This window comes from Phoca vitulina, unplaced genomic scaffold, assembly GCF_004348235.1.
Source record: "Phoca vitulina isolate PV1807 unplaced genomic scaffold, GSC_HSeal_1.0 scaffold23, whole genome shotgun sequence".
NCBI classification, from domain to species: Eukaryota; Metazoa; Chordata; class Mammalia; order Carnivora; family Phocidae; genus Phoca; species Phoca vitulina.
Window position 1 is genome coordinate 2,047,156 of NW_022589726.1, and position 18,177 is coordinate 2,065,332.

General features: G+C 35.6%; 1 protein-coding gene across 2 annotated transcripts in view; it reads right to left on the reverse strand.

The window, feature by feature from the left end:
- TRHDE (thyrotropin releasing hormone degrading enzyme) overlaps window positions 1-18,177 on the reverse strand; it is a 371,263-nt gene that overhangs the window by 15,459 nt on the left and 337,627 nt on the right. For both annotated transcript variants that reach the window (XM_032420460.1, XM_032420459.1), the window contains one exon: window positions 18,059-18,166. In XM_032420460.1, the coding sequence (XP_032276351.1) occupies window positions 18,059-18,166 (108 nt within the window). The remainder of the gene's footprint in view (window positions 1-18,058; window positions 18,167-18,177) is intronic.

The window sequence follows — 18,177 nt, forward strand, 5'->3', positions numbered from 1 at the left end:
CTGATTTTTCGAGCATCTCTTCCCATGGCATGCACCCCTCAACTTCCTTACCCACCCACCAACTAAGGAGTCAATGGATAGTTCATAACATTATTGTCCTCATTGCTGAAAATAAAACAAGACTGGTGAGCACTGAATTTGCTAAGGGCCTTGGTTCCCAATGACTTCCATTGTTAATGAAGCCCCTTTTGTTGCTAAATTTGTAAAGATGTTCTAATAACATTTTAGCAAAATGATTGCTCTGGGGACAGTTTAAGATCTCTTTGTATAAACCAAAGTCGTTAAGGAACAAATGAAAGCTCATTTGTTTGGAAAGCATGGGCTGAAAACCCCACAGAACCCAAGAACCCATAGTTATGAGCAGTACAAATGAGTTTTGTGAGATTCTTGATATCAGGATTACAGGGAGGCACGGCCCCTTCTCATGGACATGGAAATTGTTTATAAGAATGTGAATATCCCATGGTCATTTCTTTTAAGCTGCTGCCTCAGAAATAAATCTTTTAATGGAATCTTATTATCTAGAGAAGGAAAGCTGTGCTTATTTTTCTCTCTGTGTAGTATCCATATACAGGACCAGGAAGCTAGTCTCTCCTATCTGCCTTCGTAGGAGATGAACGGAGGAATGCTTAGCCAAAAGGAAGTGTCTATCTTCTTGAGGGTCTAACACTGCAGAAAATTATTACCTAATTAGTGTAACTTGTACTATAGTTTTTATTCTATTCTCATTTTAAATAGGATCATGACAAAGTTCATTTGTATGGTAAAAGTTTTGAAAGCAAAATAGTTTTGAAATTGTAACAGTTAGCATCTTGAAATAATCTATTTTGTATTTTGGTGATATGTTGAACCTTTTTTACTTTGCCAAAAGCAAATGCATGAAAACAAAATGCTTTGGGGTAGAAGTTAAAAAAATTTAGTAGGCAGAAAAATAGAGGGATTTTAAAAATTTAGAAAAATCTAGAAAAATTTTTTTACTGGGTTAAATAATGATGGTGGAATGGGACTAGTATTTTAAATCTTAGTAAATTAGTATTTTAGTTATTAAACGGAAATTTGTGAAGTAGGTTGATAAATTAACAGACACATTTCTGAAGATTTTGCTATAAAAATTTTCTTTGTTGTAGGTGTTTTTTAAGGTAAAAAATCAGGGCACATCTAAAATAACAATAAGGGACCTGTTTAAGATATAAATAGCAGCACAGAATGATATATCATAGATTAATATTTAATGATATGATAAAATACATTATTTAATATGATGAACTATATTATTAAGGATGAACATAATATACATAACATGACTATATTAAGCAAAAAAAACATAATGTGTATATTAGAAAGAAAGACTAAAAGAAAAAACAAGAGAATATTAACATTTGCCTCTGGGTTGAGGGATTACAGTTAACTAGTCTTTCTTTTTTAATTCACGTATTTCAAATTTAATCATTTAATAAATTTGACAATTACTTTGGAAATAAGATAAGTAAATGTATAATAACATTTATAAAGACAAAATTCTATTACTATTAGAGTAAAACATATTCCAATATAGAAAAACGCTATTGAATAATATGTAGAAACAATTCTGATGATACAGTTAAAATATCTCCCAGAGGAAATTATACAGGCCAAAGGGAAAAAAATCATACTATTTTAAAATATAAATTTTGATGCTTAATCATGATAGGGGTCTATTTTTAAGCAGGTTCTCAGTAGACCTAATTTGGCCAATAACTGCCTCTAGGACCGGGCGAGTCAAGGTCATTGCTTTGGGCTTCATTTTTCATCCTAATTGGACAGGGCTAAAGTACATGAGTTCTAAAGTCCCTTCCTGCTCTGTTAGTACAAGATTCTTTTCATTAGCGATTGTATTAACATTGAAATGCGGATTTAATTATTTTCAAAGACAATGAAAAAAATTTCTCAAATCACTAGCCTCTCTAAGAGCACCTATTTCTTTCAGTGGCACTGAAAGAAATTTGGCCTGTGGCCTACCGTTTAATTAATTTTAATTAATTTGCAGTTAATTAATTCATTTGAAAGATCATTCGTCTAATCTAAAAGTTAAAAGACAGCTTTGGTTGAGGCTTCCTCATCAATACTCTAAATCTTGTTTGACCTTATAAGTACCAGTACTCTTACTTCTTTCAGGGCAGTCGTTGACTTTAAAATATCAGACTGAAAAATAACCTGCATTTACAAAGGTTGACCCTGTTCATAGTATCCCCTACTGCCATCTTTCATTCTTTGTCCTTTGGCTGCTCCCAAGAAAGCTATCTTGAATAAAACTTAAAGCTGTTTAGAAAGAACATGTGACCTTTTGCAGCTAAGCAGCAGTTTCCTCATCTGGAAAATGGGGAAAACCATTCCTTACAAGGTTATTACAATGATTAAATGAGCACAGTGCTTGGTACATATCTGGAGCTCAGTATGGGCATTATCTAAATGCCACGCATAGCCAAGTGCAGGGTACGTAGAAAACTGTCTCAATTTGTAGTAAGGATATTCTTCCTCATTATTTTTATTACTATTATTAGTAGTATGAAGTGGCAACAAATATCTCCATATTTCCCAAAAGAGTACAGGACTAAAAAGAAAGAAAGTTTTCAGACAACCTCACTACAAGTGAATGAGTAATTATAAAAATCATGACTGACAATACATTAAGGCATTATAATAAAACACAGTTTTATAATCCCACCTAACTTCACCGGTATACTTGTCAACCAAACACGCCACCAAATCCATATCAAAACCCTGGCACCCAGAAGCAGTACTGTTTCATAGTATCTCTACAAGGCCCCTGGCAAAGAATCCCACGTGAAGCGTGCGTCAGGGACCTTTGGAAAGAACACTGGGCCGCAGTGCTGTGGGCCGGGCACCTGTGGGGCAGCAGCTGGGGCTGCTCTTTTTCCAGAGACTCCTCTCTCTTGTGTCCACACCAGGCCTGCTCATTCCCACTGAAACTTAAGCATAACAAAAGGGACACTAAAACCTTGGAACAAAGGAAAAGGCAGTTCAAAGCCAGTCTTTGTGGCCCTTTGGACCTCAAAACATAGAGATGGATCCACCAGGAGGATAACAGACCAACTATATTTAAAATTACTGTGTTCTGGGGTGCCTGGGTGGCTCAGTCGTTAAGCGTCTGCCTTCGGCTCAGGTCATGATCCCAGGGTCCTGGGATCGAGCCCTGCATTATCGGGCTCCCTGCTCAGTGGGAAGCCTGCTTCTCCCTCTCCACGCCCCCTGCTGGTGTTCCCTCTCTCGCTGTATCTCTATCAAATAAAAAAAAAAAAAAAAACTTAAAAAAAAGAGATGTTTAAAAAAAATTTAAAAAAATAAGATTACTGTGTTCTGAAATGTTCAATACCTCTTTATGTTTGATTCTTGCATATTTGCAAAGAGGCATATGCCGCTCTTCCCATATGAAAGGAAAAAGGATGGCTGAAGGGGGGCTCACTTAACTGTTACTATACAGAGTTTATCAAAAGATTATATTTTAAGATAACAGCACTCTTTTTAAATGGCTTTTATAATTAAAATAATTGTACTTTAAAAGAGACATTTACTTTACTTAAGCTGAAATAATTTACATGACATTACATTTTAAACTTTTAAGGCCCATATATAAAATAGCTATTATTGCTACTGGGTAGGAAGGAAGAGGGATGATGAGGGTAAATATTTAGGCTATAAGACCACTTTATAAAATATAATTGCTAAAGCACAAAAACTTAAGAACCCAGGTGGCCCAGACAACATTACCAAGAACAGGATAAAAAGAAGGAGACATCAAAGAAAAGGTAGAAAGAAAGAACACAAGTGAGAAATGTTCACAGAGGCCAAAACATTCAGCATGATGATGACAAAGACCGGCAATGACAAAGACCCACAAAAAGGTAATAGAAAAAAACAACAACAAACAATTAGAGAATTCGTGACCTGACTTGTTTACACTGTTTCTTTGTCCTGGATTTTAACCACTCACTCCACTGAAAAGCCTAGGACATTGTTATTTAACATTTCACAACTCAGAACCATTATGACATCCAGAATCAATTATACCCATGAGAGCTCAAAAAAATCAAACTGCTTTATAACAAAAGTAGAAAAATTAAGCTATCTCTGATGACTCACTCTGAAACAGTGAGCAGCAGGCTGCTAGTATAAATAGTTCTAAGAGCACAGCATCATTTAAAACTTAAGAGGTATACAGTTGTAGTAGACGTTGTGAAATGGATGATAAATTGCCCTATTTATAGATGCCTGTGTTAGAGATGAGATTGTTTACTGATTACCAGGTGCCCATTATCCATGGCTTCTCAAGGAACCTGCTCTGTCTTGATCTGTGACATTTAAGTTTCTTTCACTGGGCTCTGGCCATTGCACCGTAAAGTTAAGTGCTGCCTGGGATAAGAAGTCTAAATTTACATACATATGATTGTGATGTCTGAATCACAATAATTAGGAATCTGTATGTTAACTATGAAGACACAAGATGATGATGGAAACCACACATTAGAAACATCAGCAATCCATAAGCTCTGTGCTCATTCAAATCATGACCCAGGACTGAGTGTTTATAAAAATCCCACTGGATGACATTGGGCTCCAACTTGACAAATAATTCTTATTGCCCAGGCATAATTTATAGCAACATTCATTGTCTTTTGTATTCTTCGTAGGAAGGTTGAAAATTACACAGATTTACTGTATCCATCAAAATACTACTTTTATAAATGGGAGGGCCTGTGCAAATGTGGTTTACTTTCTTTTCTAATGCACTGTCAAGGTCACTGAGGTTAACAAGGCTGTTTCTCCAGCCTGGGAAGAATCAACTATGGCAATTTAGTTAATTTTTTTAGGCATAACTACTAAGCTGTCATGGGTAGGCAATAAGTAATGTATCTTTCTCAATAGCAAGGTCCCTAACTAAAAATAGATTTTACTTTGGCCAAAGTAAATTTTACAACATGTAATTCTGCAGGTTTTCAGAGATTTAATTGGCACATTCATCACACACACACAAAATACTGTACTTTTTAAAAATAGAGAAGTATTCTTATTCATATCAAATCCTAGATGTTCTATGGTTTCACTTTGACCCTCCTGTGAAAAAGCAGAGAAGGGGCGCCTGGGTGGCTCAGTTGGCTAAGCGACTGCCTTCAGCTCAGGTCATGATCCTGGAGTCCCTGGATCGAGTCCCGCATCGGGCTCCCTGCTCAGCAGGGAGTCTGCTTCTCCCTCTGACCCTCCCCCCTCTCATGTGCTCTCTCTCTCAAATAAATAAAATCTTTAAAAAAAAAAAAGAAAAAGCAGTGAAATCCACGGTAAACTTCATACATGTGTGCGTGCGCTTTAAGGAATAAGGATAGATATAATTAAATTTGATAATTAAAAATAGTTAAAAATAATTTATACCTATTATATAAGGTAACAGAAAATTATTGGGAAAAAAACCCCAACAATCTGGGTTCTGGAGCAAAGGGGAATGGCAAGAGTGGATGAAAAAGTTACAAAATAAGGCAAAAGGCATATTTTGCATTGGCAGATGATAAATCTAAGAAAAACACATATCTTTAAAAAGTCGCCACAAATTTTATGATTTTCTGAAATAACAAATGTATATATGCACATATACATGTAACTGGCAGGTTCTAGCTGTAGCATTGATGTGTATGACGAGAACAGAAAGCAGAATATATATTAGATACCTGTGCTCTATATTGCAGAATAAAATAAGCAGTGTTTATGTACATATGAAAATAAAATAGAAGTCACGTGAATTTTTTCTATTTGATTTTTTAATTATAAAAAGAATCTCAAATCATGAAAAAGAAAAAAAGAAGAGACTCTTTCAAAATATTTAGGAGGGATCCTAAAACATGAGCATGGGTTCTTTGCTGTGAATTTTAGGGGATATCTCTACATAATTATTCTATTTTCATACCATTGACCACCCCATATATTTTTTTACACATTTACAAAAATAATTTTATGAACACTGATGATAGTTTTGTCTGAATTTTGGGAGGACTAAGAACTGTCTTCTCAGTATCTCATTCTTGATGAAAACCTTAAGAGCAGGAAGAAGTCAGTGAAAGTTAAAAGTTGAACTTGCTATCTGTAGTGTCCCTTGATATTCCATCAAAGAAAGAAAAACAATGCAAAATGTTGATCATAAACCAAGTTTTGAATAGGAAGCAGAGGCTAAAGGTGTGCGTATTAGTTTACTAGAGCTGCCATAACAAAGTACCACAAACTGGATGGCTTAAAACAACAGAAATCTCTTCTCTCACAGTTCCTATAGCTAGAAGTCTAAAATCAAGGTGTCAGCGGCATTGCTTTCTTCTGGAGGCTCCGCAGAATCTGTTCTATGCCTCTCTTCTAGTTCCCGTGCCTCCAGCAATCCTTGGCATTCCTTGGTTTGCAAACCCATTTCTTCAATTTCTACCTCTGTCTTCACATGAGTTTCCCTCTGTGTCTCTCTGTGCCTTCTTTTTTGTCTCTTATGAGTACCATCACCACTGGATTTAGGGCTTACCCTAAATCCATGTGAGCTCATTGCACAGACCCTATTTCCAAATAAGGTCGTATTCACAGATAGTGTTTAGGATTTAGACATATCTTTTAGAGGCCACTATTCAACCCACAACAGTGTGCATGCGTTTTTATTTTTCCTGTTATTGCCAAGAAATTACAAGTCATCCAAGTTCTTTCTCACTTTTAGATATTTTGAGATATATATACGTATATGTGTATACATATATATATATCACAAAATTTAAAATACATATATCACAAAACAGTATTTGATGCTTGTAGAGCATTTTCCATCAACATTATCACAATATTAAGTAAATATTATCACACTATCATTAGAAAGCCTAACATGAATTATTTTCATTTTCATTTTGAGCTAGAATGAATTACATGTATAGAATCAGTCCTAAGTCTTAATCGCAAGGGGGGGGGGGAATAAACAAAAAGGAAATGTCGTTAATGTTGCTGAATCTTCTCAGTGTTTATATTATTTTTGGAAAATGTGGAGGAAATTTCTTCTTTATAATGGTTGGTAGCAGTTGTCATAAACCTGAATCTGAATCTATTACTATAATCCACTCTCTGTGAGTAAGTAAAAATGTTTTGGAAACTGCAAATATTTTTGTTGGTTCTCCAGCTCTGGCTTAGTAAATACTAGTGATCACTACTGTGAGTGAATCAACATTGCTCCCTGTGTTGCCAATGGAAATTCATATTCACTTAGTACTTGTACTGTGACAAACAGTCAGGTGGTTAAAATAGAGCTATTCTATAACTAATCAATAAGCATATCTTTTGATAGATGGGACAAAAGTTCAATAGCATTATGCCTGAAGTTGGTATAATATCAGGCAAACAATACTAGCATGATAGGAAAATTACTATTGGCAGAAATGGGGGAAAAACCAATTATACTGAAAAGAAAAACAGTTAAATTAAATCAGGTCACCTTCAAAAGCATGCTTCTGTAAAAATTAAAATACCTTAAAAAAATACTATTGACTATTTGCTTCTATGCACGGCTGTAATAGAATTTTTTTTTTTAAAGTAAAATGTCAGGAAAAAGCCAAAAGGGTCAGGAAAAAGAAAACAAGTGTGGGATTATTTCTGCCTTTTAAATTAGAATATAAAATTGTTAGTGTATTTAGATTAGAAACTAAATATGACTATAAGAAAATGAATAGAAATATGCACTTACTGAAGTTATATTAGCTCTTGAGGCAATTAAACTCCCTGCTACACCAAGAAGTAAATTAAAAAAATACATCCAGATTAGATAGTCCCTCAAGTAGGTCATTTAGTCAAATATTTATCTCATGATGGACTGAACTAAGCCAGCATGTATTGAATTCTCCAAATGGCAAGGAAGAGTGGAACTCTCAGTGTGATTCCAGAGAAGCTTCAGAAAAGAGAGGTAAGAAAGCCCTCTTCTGCATACGGGTGTAGCCATTACTTGAGAAATCTTAATAGATGACCTCTACTTCCACAGATGGTAAATCACATAGGACTACTGGTTATGAACGAGATTTCTAGTTTGACAAAGGAATTCACAATTGGATTAATTCAGATAGCAAGCACACTTACTACACTTCGTATATTATTTTTCTTCTACATAGGTGTTCCAAAACACTTTTGTTTGGTAACATACTCTAATTTTAGAAGAGCGATTCCCTAAAGCTTTGATGAAGGTGCATGATCAATTAACTGGGATTTTTGCTCTTCTCGGCAAATAAAAACAAAACAAACATGATTAACTGGAAAAAAAATTGCAAGACTTGCAGAGGATGTCCTTGGGTTAGTACAGATTCTGCCCAAACGGTGACGCTTTTGGAAAGTACCAAGACTTTAATCTTGAGAAATGATGTTGAGGAAGAAGGCCATTCCTGTACACTGTTTCTTTTAGGTAACATCTTTCTCTCTCTGCCTGATGAATGTGTATTTGTCCCGTAGGCCTCAGGACAGTTGTCACTCTGCAAGAATGTCAACTCACTGATAGGTAAAATTGCCCTTTTCTTAGAAATCTCCCTTCTGGCTTCTCAATACAGTTAAAATCTTAAGGTGTTTGTATGACATCTGATTAGTCTCAGTCTATCCCACTGGACTATAAGCTCCAGGAAAGCAGAAACTGTCCTTTTGTTCATCACTGGATCTCTGGTGTCTTTTAGTATGATGCCTGAGATGCAGCAGAGGTTCAAGATATAGTTAGCACATGAATCAAGTAGTGTACAAGTCTGAAATAATATTGATTGGATTAAGGAGATATATTACTATGGAAGAAATGTGCAATACTACTTTATTTTAGAAATGAAGCTGAAAGCTAAAAACCAAGTCAACTATTAACCAGATATCCCATTATCCAAAGGTGGACTGAGGAACATAGCCCTGTAATACTGCATGGGTCACAATGAGGGAGGAGGGGTGCAGCATATTAAATTTGTATTAGCTTTGAAGAACTACAGAGGGATAAATTGATAAGATGTTAATGGTAGTGATGATTTTGATGGTAATTGTGAATTATTCCAGAGGTTCCCATACCACTTTCTGCTTTAAATATTTTCATGAGCAACTTGAAAATCTCTGTGCTAGGGTTACACAGGCAACAATTCATAACCAGGTGACTGGCCGTTAACTACTGAAATATACAATTCCTAGGGCAGAAAGATGATGGAAGGGAAGTGACTACCCGTTAAGTTTTATTTTCCAAGTATATGATAAAAGTGAGAAATATGTGTGCTCAAATTTTACATTGGGGAAAACTAGCTAAAATACTTTTTTTAAAATCAGCATTACAAACATTCAAGTAGGTAATTCACTATATTTTTCCCCTCACCTCAGTGGGTCTGTTATGAAGAATGTTCAGGGTAGAATTTGCATGAAGTTCTCTATTAACCAGTGCCCCAACTGTGGACAGTAAAAAAATAAGGCAAACAATGACAGTACATGATGCTGTGTTATCTCACATGCAAGTAAAAATGTAAATGACTAAAAGTACAGGTCAATCAGTTTTGAGCTACTTAACATAGTCTACTGAGAATAGGACTACCTTTTACAGCATCCTCCCTAAACTCTTAGAAAGTAAAAATGAAATAATTTCTGATATTCTGATAAAAAAAGTTTCTAGGCCAGGTGTTAGTTAGGAGTTAAAGAGGATATAGAACTTGACTTGTAAAAGCAGGTTTGGTTTAATGTAGAAAAATAATGCTTTGAGTTAAATTTTTAAGTACGTATGAGAAAATCATAAAAACTATTCTGAAACTAAGATATAAACTGCCTATTTTGCAAGGTAAAATAGTGTAGAAATAGTGGGATTTTTTAAGGAGAAATAAGTTTTAAGAATTGTACAGGTTCCTGGGGACATATTTATAAGAATAAATTCCAGACATATTTTTACACTATCCACTGTTTTCAGATATTTATATCTATAGATAGATCTCTATCTTCAAACAGATAAAATTCTTTGCATTCATAGTGAAAAGGATTAATAATAAATTTAAAAATATGAACATTGGTAGAGGGAATAAAACAACTTTCAGAAGACACCATAAATGTTAAGCTTCAAGGGCCACAACTCATGTCTGGATGATACCCAGCTATTCAAAATTGTGATTTCTCAATTCTTCACCTTCGCTCTCCTTATGTTACATTCTCTCCCTAAACAATCTAATCTATCACTCATTCCTTCCATTTCTACACCTCCTAGTGTCACCTAGATAGGTGCTCCTAACTGTGGGGGTAAGGAAAGATTTCTTAAAGAATACCTAAGGATATGGGTACTTTTACAGCAATCAAGTTCCACATTCTAAACTTTCATACAATACTTCTCTTTTCATAAAAACCTTTCTCCCACTTTCCTTCATTTTCCAGGAGAAAGGTATATTTCTCTTTCACTCATCTTGCATCTTCCGAGGGTACATTGTACTGCAATATCAAATAAAAATTCTAAATATTGGTGTTGATATCTAGAAAATGAGTTTTCAATTTTTTAAATTCTTAGCTTCCATCAAAATTGAAGAAGGGTCTAATCAAGTTGTCAGGTGATAATTTAAAAATTTTGGTGATAGATTACTACGTAATTTTTGGCACAACACTTGGAAAGACAAAAGAACTGTGTCACACCACTGTAACAAAACACCTCCCATTCCTACCTATTTATTTTTATGTATAAAGTTTCTCAGTACTTTAACATAAAAATCAAATAGAATTGATGGTGAAACTTTTCTCATTCTAGCAGTGAGTAATATTTGTCTGTGAATATATAAACTGGTTCGGGAAAAAGACCAATCTCAATTTTAACATTCATATTTAACAATGTTTATGTTTGGAAATTACAGAGTTTGCCATGTATTTATGTTGGTCAATTATATACAAGTAATCATTGTAATAAAAACTCAATTTTGAAAAAAATTAACATAGGATTTTATGACATGAAAAAATTATGTGTGTATATGTCTGTATGTGTTGTATGTATATATTTCCTATTGCAGAGAAGTATGATAGGGTGATCCAAAAAGGATTATCTAGCAAAGATATATTAGAATATAACTTGGGGGAGAAGAAAAGAATAATATAAAGTTTGTGGCTGTTAAGTAAAAACATAAATCATATTTTTAAATGGCTAACAGGGGGTATTAAAGTAGCTAGGGTGTTTCAATTCCATTGAATACATTTAGGGGTTTGAAAGAATTTTGTTTAAAAAAGTGTCTATTTATAATATGCTGAAAGGTGAATCCTTGCAATTATTTACATGTATGATGGAGAGTTTAGGATAGAGACTGAAAAATGTTGTCTTTGGCAATTAGTATGTATAAATGTTTGAGCTCTATTGGATTATTCCAGTGGACTGTCATTAATGCCTTCCTTTTTTACCCTTTATATGCAAGCAATCATTAACTCCTCTCACTCTTCCTTCTTCAGTCATGCTCAAATATGTCCTTTTCATTTCCACCACTAGCTCTCAGGGCTGGAAGTTTTCCCTGGTCTCTGATCTGGTCAAATTCCCATGACATTCTCTCAGAACACCACAGACTTCTTGGTTGCACTTTTCTGAGTTTCATGTTTAGGTATGTGTGTATTTGAACGATTTCTGTTTCCCTCCTACACTCTCCCTGCCTCCACCACAAATCTTTAGGGTGTGTCAGGGCATGAACCACATATTCTCGATGACAGGGAAGTAACAGGCGCAGGCATCAGTTGAATGAAGGGACTTTGCCTTCCAAGTGTCCAGCACGGTGTCGACACATCGTAGCTGCTTGATACACACTTACTGAATAGGTGAATAAATGAAAATGCATCCTTTAAATTGTATAATAATCAAATAACTGTATAATAATAATCAAAAGAGAACCAACAGTGGACATATCAGGAGGAAATTGAATGATTTATGTTCATGGACAGGGAGTATGAAATTTTGGACTGTTACATCTAATGTAAGCCCTGGAGATTTGGGGTCAATGGCCTTGCTTTAGAAACAGGGTTGAGACTCGGAGTAAACATGGACTCATCAAAAGCCACAGCTGTCTAATGACAACCTAGCTGTCTAATGACATCACCACTACAATTAGGAGCAAACCTAATTCCTCACCCCAGCCCACGGAGTTTTGGGCAGCCCTGTCCTTTCCATTATTCCGTATAGACTCCCTGCTGGCTTCACTCATCTGCAAAATGCATATGCTGGTAACTGAGCAGAAAAATGGCAGGTCTGGCTGGTATAAATTTAGCCTATGAAAATTTATAGTAGGACAGTTCATACTAAGAAGAATATAAAAAGCAGTGTACAGAACCAGGGAAATAGGACCATAATAACTTGGGAACATGGACAATAAGTTAGGATCCATGTTTTTAGGAGAAGAAAACACGAGGTTTCTGAACCAGATACAGACTATAGCAAAAAGAGCCTTTTGTCTGTCCTCCTTTGTGTTTTCACATAAGAAAAGCGAATATTGATGGGCAGAAAGAGACACAAAGGAAGGGAGCCGAACTGGAGCTCTTTACCTATGAGATACAATGAGATATGGCAGATGGAGGGACATGAGCAGCAGATGAAGGGGAGGGAGGAAAAAGAAACATTTTCCTAGAGGCCAAGCCAAGCAGTATTTCTTAAAGCAGGAAGAAAAGGGCAAACATCCCCATGCTCCTATCTGAGAATCCCTATGGTAATATTTTGTTTTATATTTTATATTACAGGTCACATGCTTATAACTCCCAAACTTACAGAGAAGATCAGATAATGAGGGCATTCTATACATGTTCTGTACTGCTCTATTCTATACTTATTTCTACTTTCCCCATTTAAAACTCACACCACCCACCTGTATGGTAAAAACAAGTAGAAGGCAACTCCAAAGATGATTCATGCTTTATGATTTCCTATAAAAGCCAAATAATAAATAGGCATTCTTTTGTATAATTCTTATGTCTTGTTTGGTTAGTAATATTACTGCCGTTTTTCAGATGATGAAACCAAGTGTTTTGCCTCAGGTCATTTAATGGCACAGCTACAGTTTGATCACTGGTGTCTTTGACTTTGAAGACAGTAGCTTTTCCCTACACCAGCGGTTCCCAAAGACTGGTCCCCAGACCAGCAGCATCAGCATCACACGGGAACTTGTCATGAATACAAGTTCTTGGGCCCCATTCAACCTACTGAATCAGAACACTGGGGGTGGGGTCCAGCAAACCCTTTCACAGGTCCTCTCAACGATTCTTACACGTTGACCGGATGCGGGAACCACGGGCTTATGTCATGAGCACAACCTGCATTCAACTATTGCTTATACTCATTGCAGAGAGTATTTAAGTTCTGGTGGGTGTCCTTTTTATTCTTTCTTCTTTTTAAAATCATTTTTGAACAAACATATATTACTGATATATGGTAATCTGACATACCGCCACAGCATCACATGCGGTGAGGTTAGAAGGGCAGGCAGTCTGGGAAAGGAATCCCAGATCCACTGCCTGTTGTCATACAGTCTTGGCAAGTTATATAACTTTTGTGAGTTTTGGATTTGTCTTCTATAAAAATGAAATAAAAATGATGAGATCATGCACAAAAAGCAGTTGAAATGTACTAACTGCTCAATAAATAAATATATCTTTCACTATGATCATCATTAAAGACAATAATACCAGTAACATTATAATGAAGTGCATGAGTGGTGAAGTTTATGTATCACGTATGTCGCAAAGCTCCAGAGATGCTCTTCTGCTTATAATTTTTAGTATGGAAGGGCCCTAATTTTTCCGTTTTCAAAATGATTTCCAATACATTTCGATTCAATATACATTTTTGATACCCCACAATGTAGAAGGTACTCCACTGTTTCAGGATATTTTTTAAGTAGAGTGATGATACCAGTTATCAATTCATCTATTAGGGAATGGATATCAGTATCTATTGAATACTTTTTAAAAATTAAATACTTTAAATTTTTGTTCTGTATTGGCTTAAAGCTTCAAATTGTATCTTTTAACATTATTTGAAAAATAATACATTATCACAAAATTAAGAGGCTGTGTTATTATGGACACACATTTAATTTTAGATTAAATTGCTTATAAAAAAAACCATATTACCATATTGTGATGTCTGTATAGTTAATTGTAGAATCTCAATAGTGTTTTAATACAGAAATTTTCAAATAATAATTCACCTACAGTAATAATATAATCCCTATATTTTACTCAGTGAAGCTTATGCCAATTATTTCTTGTTTATTTGTCTTAATCAGTGAAAGAAACCAATTTCTGTCCCTTTTATTATGTTTTTTAATGCATGCAAAAGGCTATCATCTTCTCTATGTCTTTTTTTTAGAGTGAAATTTTCAGGTCTCATAACCTCTCACAGCTCGTGTTTTTGAGATCTTTTTATTATTTGTATTGTTCTCTACTGAATGCTTGGCAATTTGTCTTTTTTCTGAGATGTGGCATTCTGCTGAACTCAGTCCCCAAATCACAGCCTAACAAGACCTGAATGTAGCTCATCCGTTCTGATGTATGACATCACCATTACAATTCAACACACTGCAGCATTTGAATATATTAACAGGGATCAGAATGTGGACTCATTCAATTTATGATTCACTGTAATTCTTGAATTCTTCTCTCTCTGCTACTACCATCTCTAGCTTTGCAATGCACTTTTTGGTTCTATTACTTTTTCCAACACCAACTTTCACATCCATTCTATCTTCCTAAATCCAACCTCGCTGACTGGGCCTATCTCCCCAGCATATCAAGATTGGGCTGTAAAGTAGCACAGCACCCCAGATTCACAATCCCTGCTAACTTCCATGACTCACTGTCCTTTAAATTTATTGGCATATATATGCTGCATCTCCCAAAATGTTTTATAAGTATCCTATTGCATTACCCTGGGAGGCTTTTCTTAAAGATGATTTTTAAGGTGTGAAAGAGTTAAACAAACAAACAAACGCAACTGACCGGTGTGTTTCTTCAGGCACATTTAAAAAGCAACCTTACCGTCCCCTTCATTGACTCAATTTAAGAAAGTTAAACTCAGCATCAACTACAGGATCACACTATTTTATTATTAAGCTGTCACTGAAAAAAATACAGGTTAAATCCCTGATCCTCACATACAGGTAGCTCAGAGAGTACCCTGTACCCTCACCACAGGAGGTCACTTGTATATGCAGGGACGTGTCATATGGCTGGCTGAGCAAATCTTAGTAAACACAAAGTTAGTTCCACTCAACATGTTTACTTCTCTAGTTACAGAAGAAAGCAAAGGAAGAGAATATACAAATGATGAAGGAAAGAATGAAAGAACCTTCACGTATTAGACCCAAATTTAGTTATTTTGCCATAAATAAGTGACAGAGTTATCAAAACCGAAATGAACTGATACCTCATACATAAACTTTCATGTATAAGGGAATTTTGGAAGTGATGGATTGTTCAAATTTACAAATCGAAATTTACTACACTCGTTAAACGAAACATCAATCCATGTGCCTTCTTTCTGCTTGGAATCCCCATCCGCTCCCCAACCCCCTTAGGTACTCATGCACCTGCCCCTGCCTCCCACCTGTCCTTTGTATCCAACACGATCCTGCTCATCCTCATGAGGGTGAATGTGATTCCTCCAAAGCAGTGGTCCCTCCCTTCTTGTTCACACTGTCATGTGCTTAGCTCTTGCTTCAAAGAACAACTATTTGTTTATAGAGATGTACTCTCTACTGATTTTGAGCTCTCCCTCTTCTCTTTGCTTTCTTATAGGAAAAAACCATTTAAATTGTTTTTTGGCCACCATTAACATGGTGGCCAAAAAACAATTTAAATGGTTTTACCATAAATTGGTACCGCTGTGGCGGTATGGTTTTACCATAAATTGGTACCGCTGTAGCGGTATGTCAGATTACCATATATCAGTAATATATGTTTGTTCAAAAATGATTTTAAAAAGAAGAAAGAATAAAAAGGACACCCACCAGAACTTAAATACTCTCTGCAATGAGTATAAGCAATAGTTGAATGCAGGTTGTGCTCATGACATAAGCCCGTGGTTCCCGCATCCGGTCAACGTGTAAGAATCGTTGAGAGGACCTGTGAAAGGGTTTGCTGGACCCCACCCCCAGTGTTCTGATTCAGTAGGTTGAATGGGGCCCAAGAACTTGTATTCATGACAAGTTCCCGTGTGATGCTGATGCTGCTGGTCTGGGGACCAGTCTTTGGGAACCACTGGTGTAGGGAAAGGCTAATCAAATAAAATAATATGTCTTTTTACATTGAAGACATTGTATTTCTCCATGCAATCCAGTAATTTATCAAGGGGATAAAGAGCTCGGCTGGCAGCATGCCAAGTAAACCATTAAAATTGTTTTTTGGCCACCAGTTGGTATTGAGAATTGCTCAGTGAAATTTTGTTAAATAAATGAATTATTTAAAAAATAGCATTTTCCCAATAGCTGTACTTTTATGGGTTAAAAAGCAACTGTCAGGTCTGAGAAAATGCACGTGTCTGTAGCAAGATGAAACAAACAAACAAAAGGCTAATCAAATAAAAAACAAAATGGCAGAGACCATGATCTTTAAATAGTATATTTTACCGTTTTTTCTCATATGTATTTATGATTATGTATCCTAATACAATTTTGGATGTATTGATTTTGGATACATTTTTATGTGTTCATCACCTGAGTACATGTGGTAGAATTGAAGAAGGTTGTAGGAATAAAGGAAAAGTTTTTGTTATAACATTTCCCGAGCTTAATTTAATAGTTTCCAGAAGACTTAGCAAAAAGGATAATCATTAGTAAAAGTTAATAAAGGAGAATGCTGTAGTTCTAGGGAAGACTGGTGACAGATTTAATCACTGTCTTTGAGTACATGATGGATCAACTGAGAGACGATAGTGGTAAAATATTTTCCTTCTTAGCTCAGGATAAGACCAGAAACGGTTAACTTAAAGGGTAAACAAGACAATGGTAAAGAAGGTGACAAATGACTTAGTAATGCAGTGAAAGATTTCTCTCACAGATTTGTAAAGCAGGATAGCTGTGCTTTGCTCTGGAGTTGGTTAGATACTACATTTAAACCTAAGTAACTTTTGACAAGACAAAAATCAATTTGTTCCTTAAGTAGGTTACACTCTGGTGGTTCTCTACATTCACCTAGAACAAGTCCCCTTCTCTGTTCCCAGGGAGTCATCCCAGCCACTGAGCTCGGGACAAGCCCATGGTGGCATGCAAAATAGCATCATCTGAGTAAACTGTCCTCCAGCTCCTCACCTTTCTGATCGGACCCTCCTTAACACAGGGGCCAAAGACTGGGGAGGAGTGATTATAAATTGCCCGAAGTGTAATAAGAAATGGAACATAAAGGTCCTTGGAAATATAAAGATACTAAAAAGGTTTAAAAAACTAGGTGAAAAGATCATGATCTTCAATTTTTTTATGTTTAATATTCTTTTCATTAACATTTAATAAGTGACATTTAGTATAATATTTTTATCAAAAGTAATTCTATTAAATGATTTTAACATCACATTATGTATTAAAATCCTGTGTTGTGAAATTCCAAGATAAGATACAAGTTTAAGGTCTCTGTCAAGGGTCACTAAAAGAGTAGATTTTTTCTATAACCTTTATGGGTTTTGGTTTTTAATATTAACATATGTTACACTACTTTACTTATACCATATGCTTGCCGTTGTTTTATGAATAAATACCACAACCTTTATAAAGAACCTTAGGCCTACATAAAATTATTTTATTCTCGCGGAATAGCAAAGCCATCCAAATTCAAAATAAGCTGACACCTTATGAAGAATAAGGGCCTAGGTTAAGATAGTTTAAAACTCCACAACACGCTCCAGAGGTTAAGTGTATTGTGGCTTTTCTGCTGTTGCCTCATAAGCGATGAACCCGAAACACAGTTTTGCAGTGTTTTTTTCTTGTTTTGTTTTCCTCCAATTGATAAATGCAACGCATCCACTGAGAACCTGAAAGCAGTATGAAATCATATCAGAAATACAGGATTTGGTTCCATTTACCTGTTCCTGTTGCTGGAAATCCAATCTGAAATAAGTGTGGATGCCTGTTGGTGACAGTGCTTGTTGCCAAAACTGCACGCCAGCATTATGACTTCTCTCCGGAGTTCTCTAGGTACCAT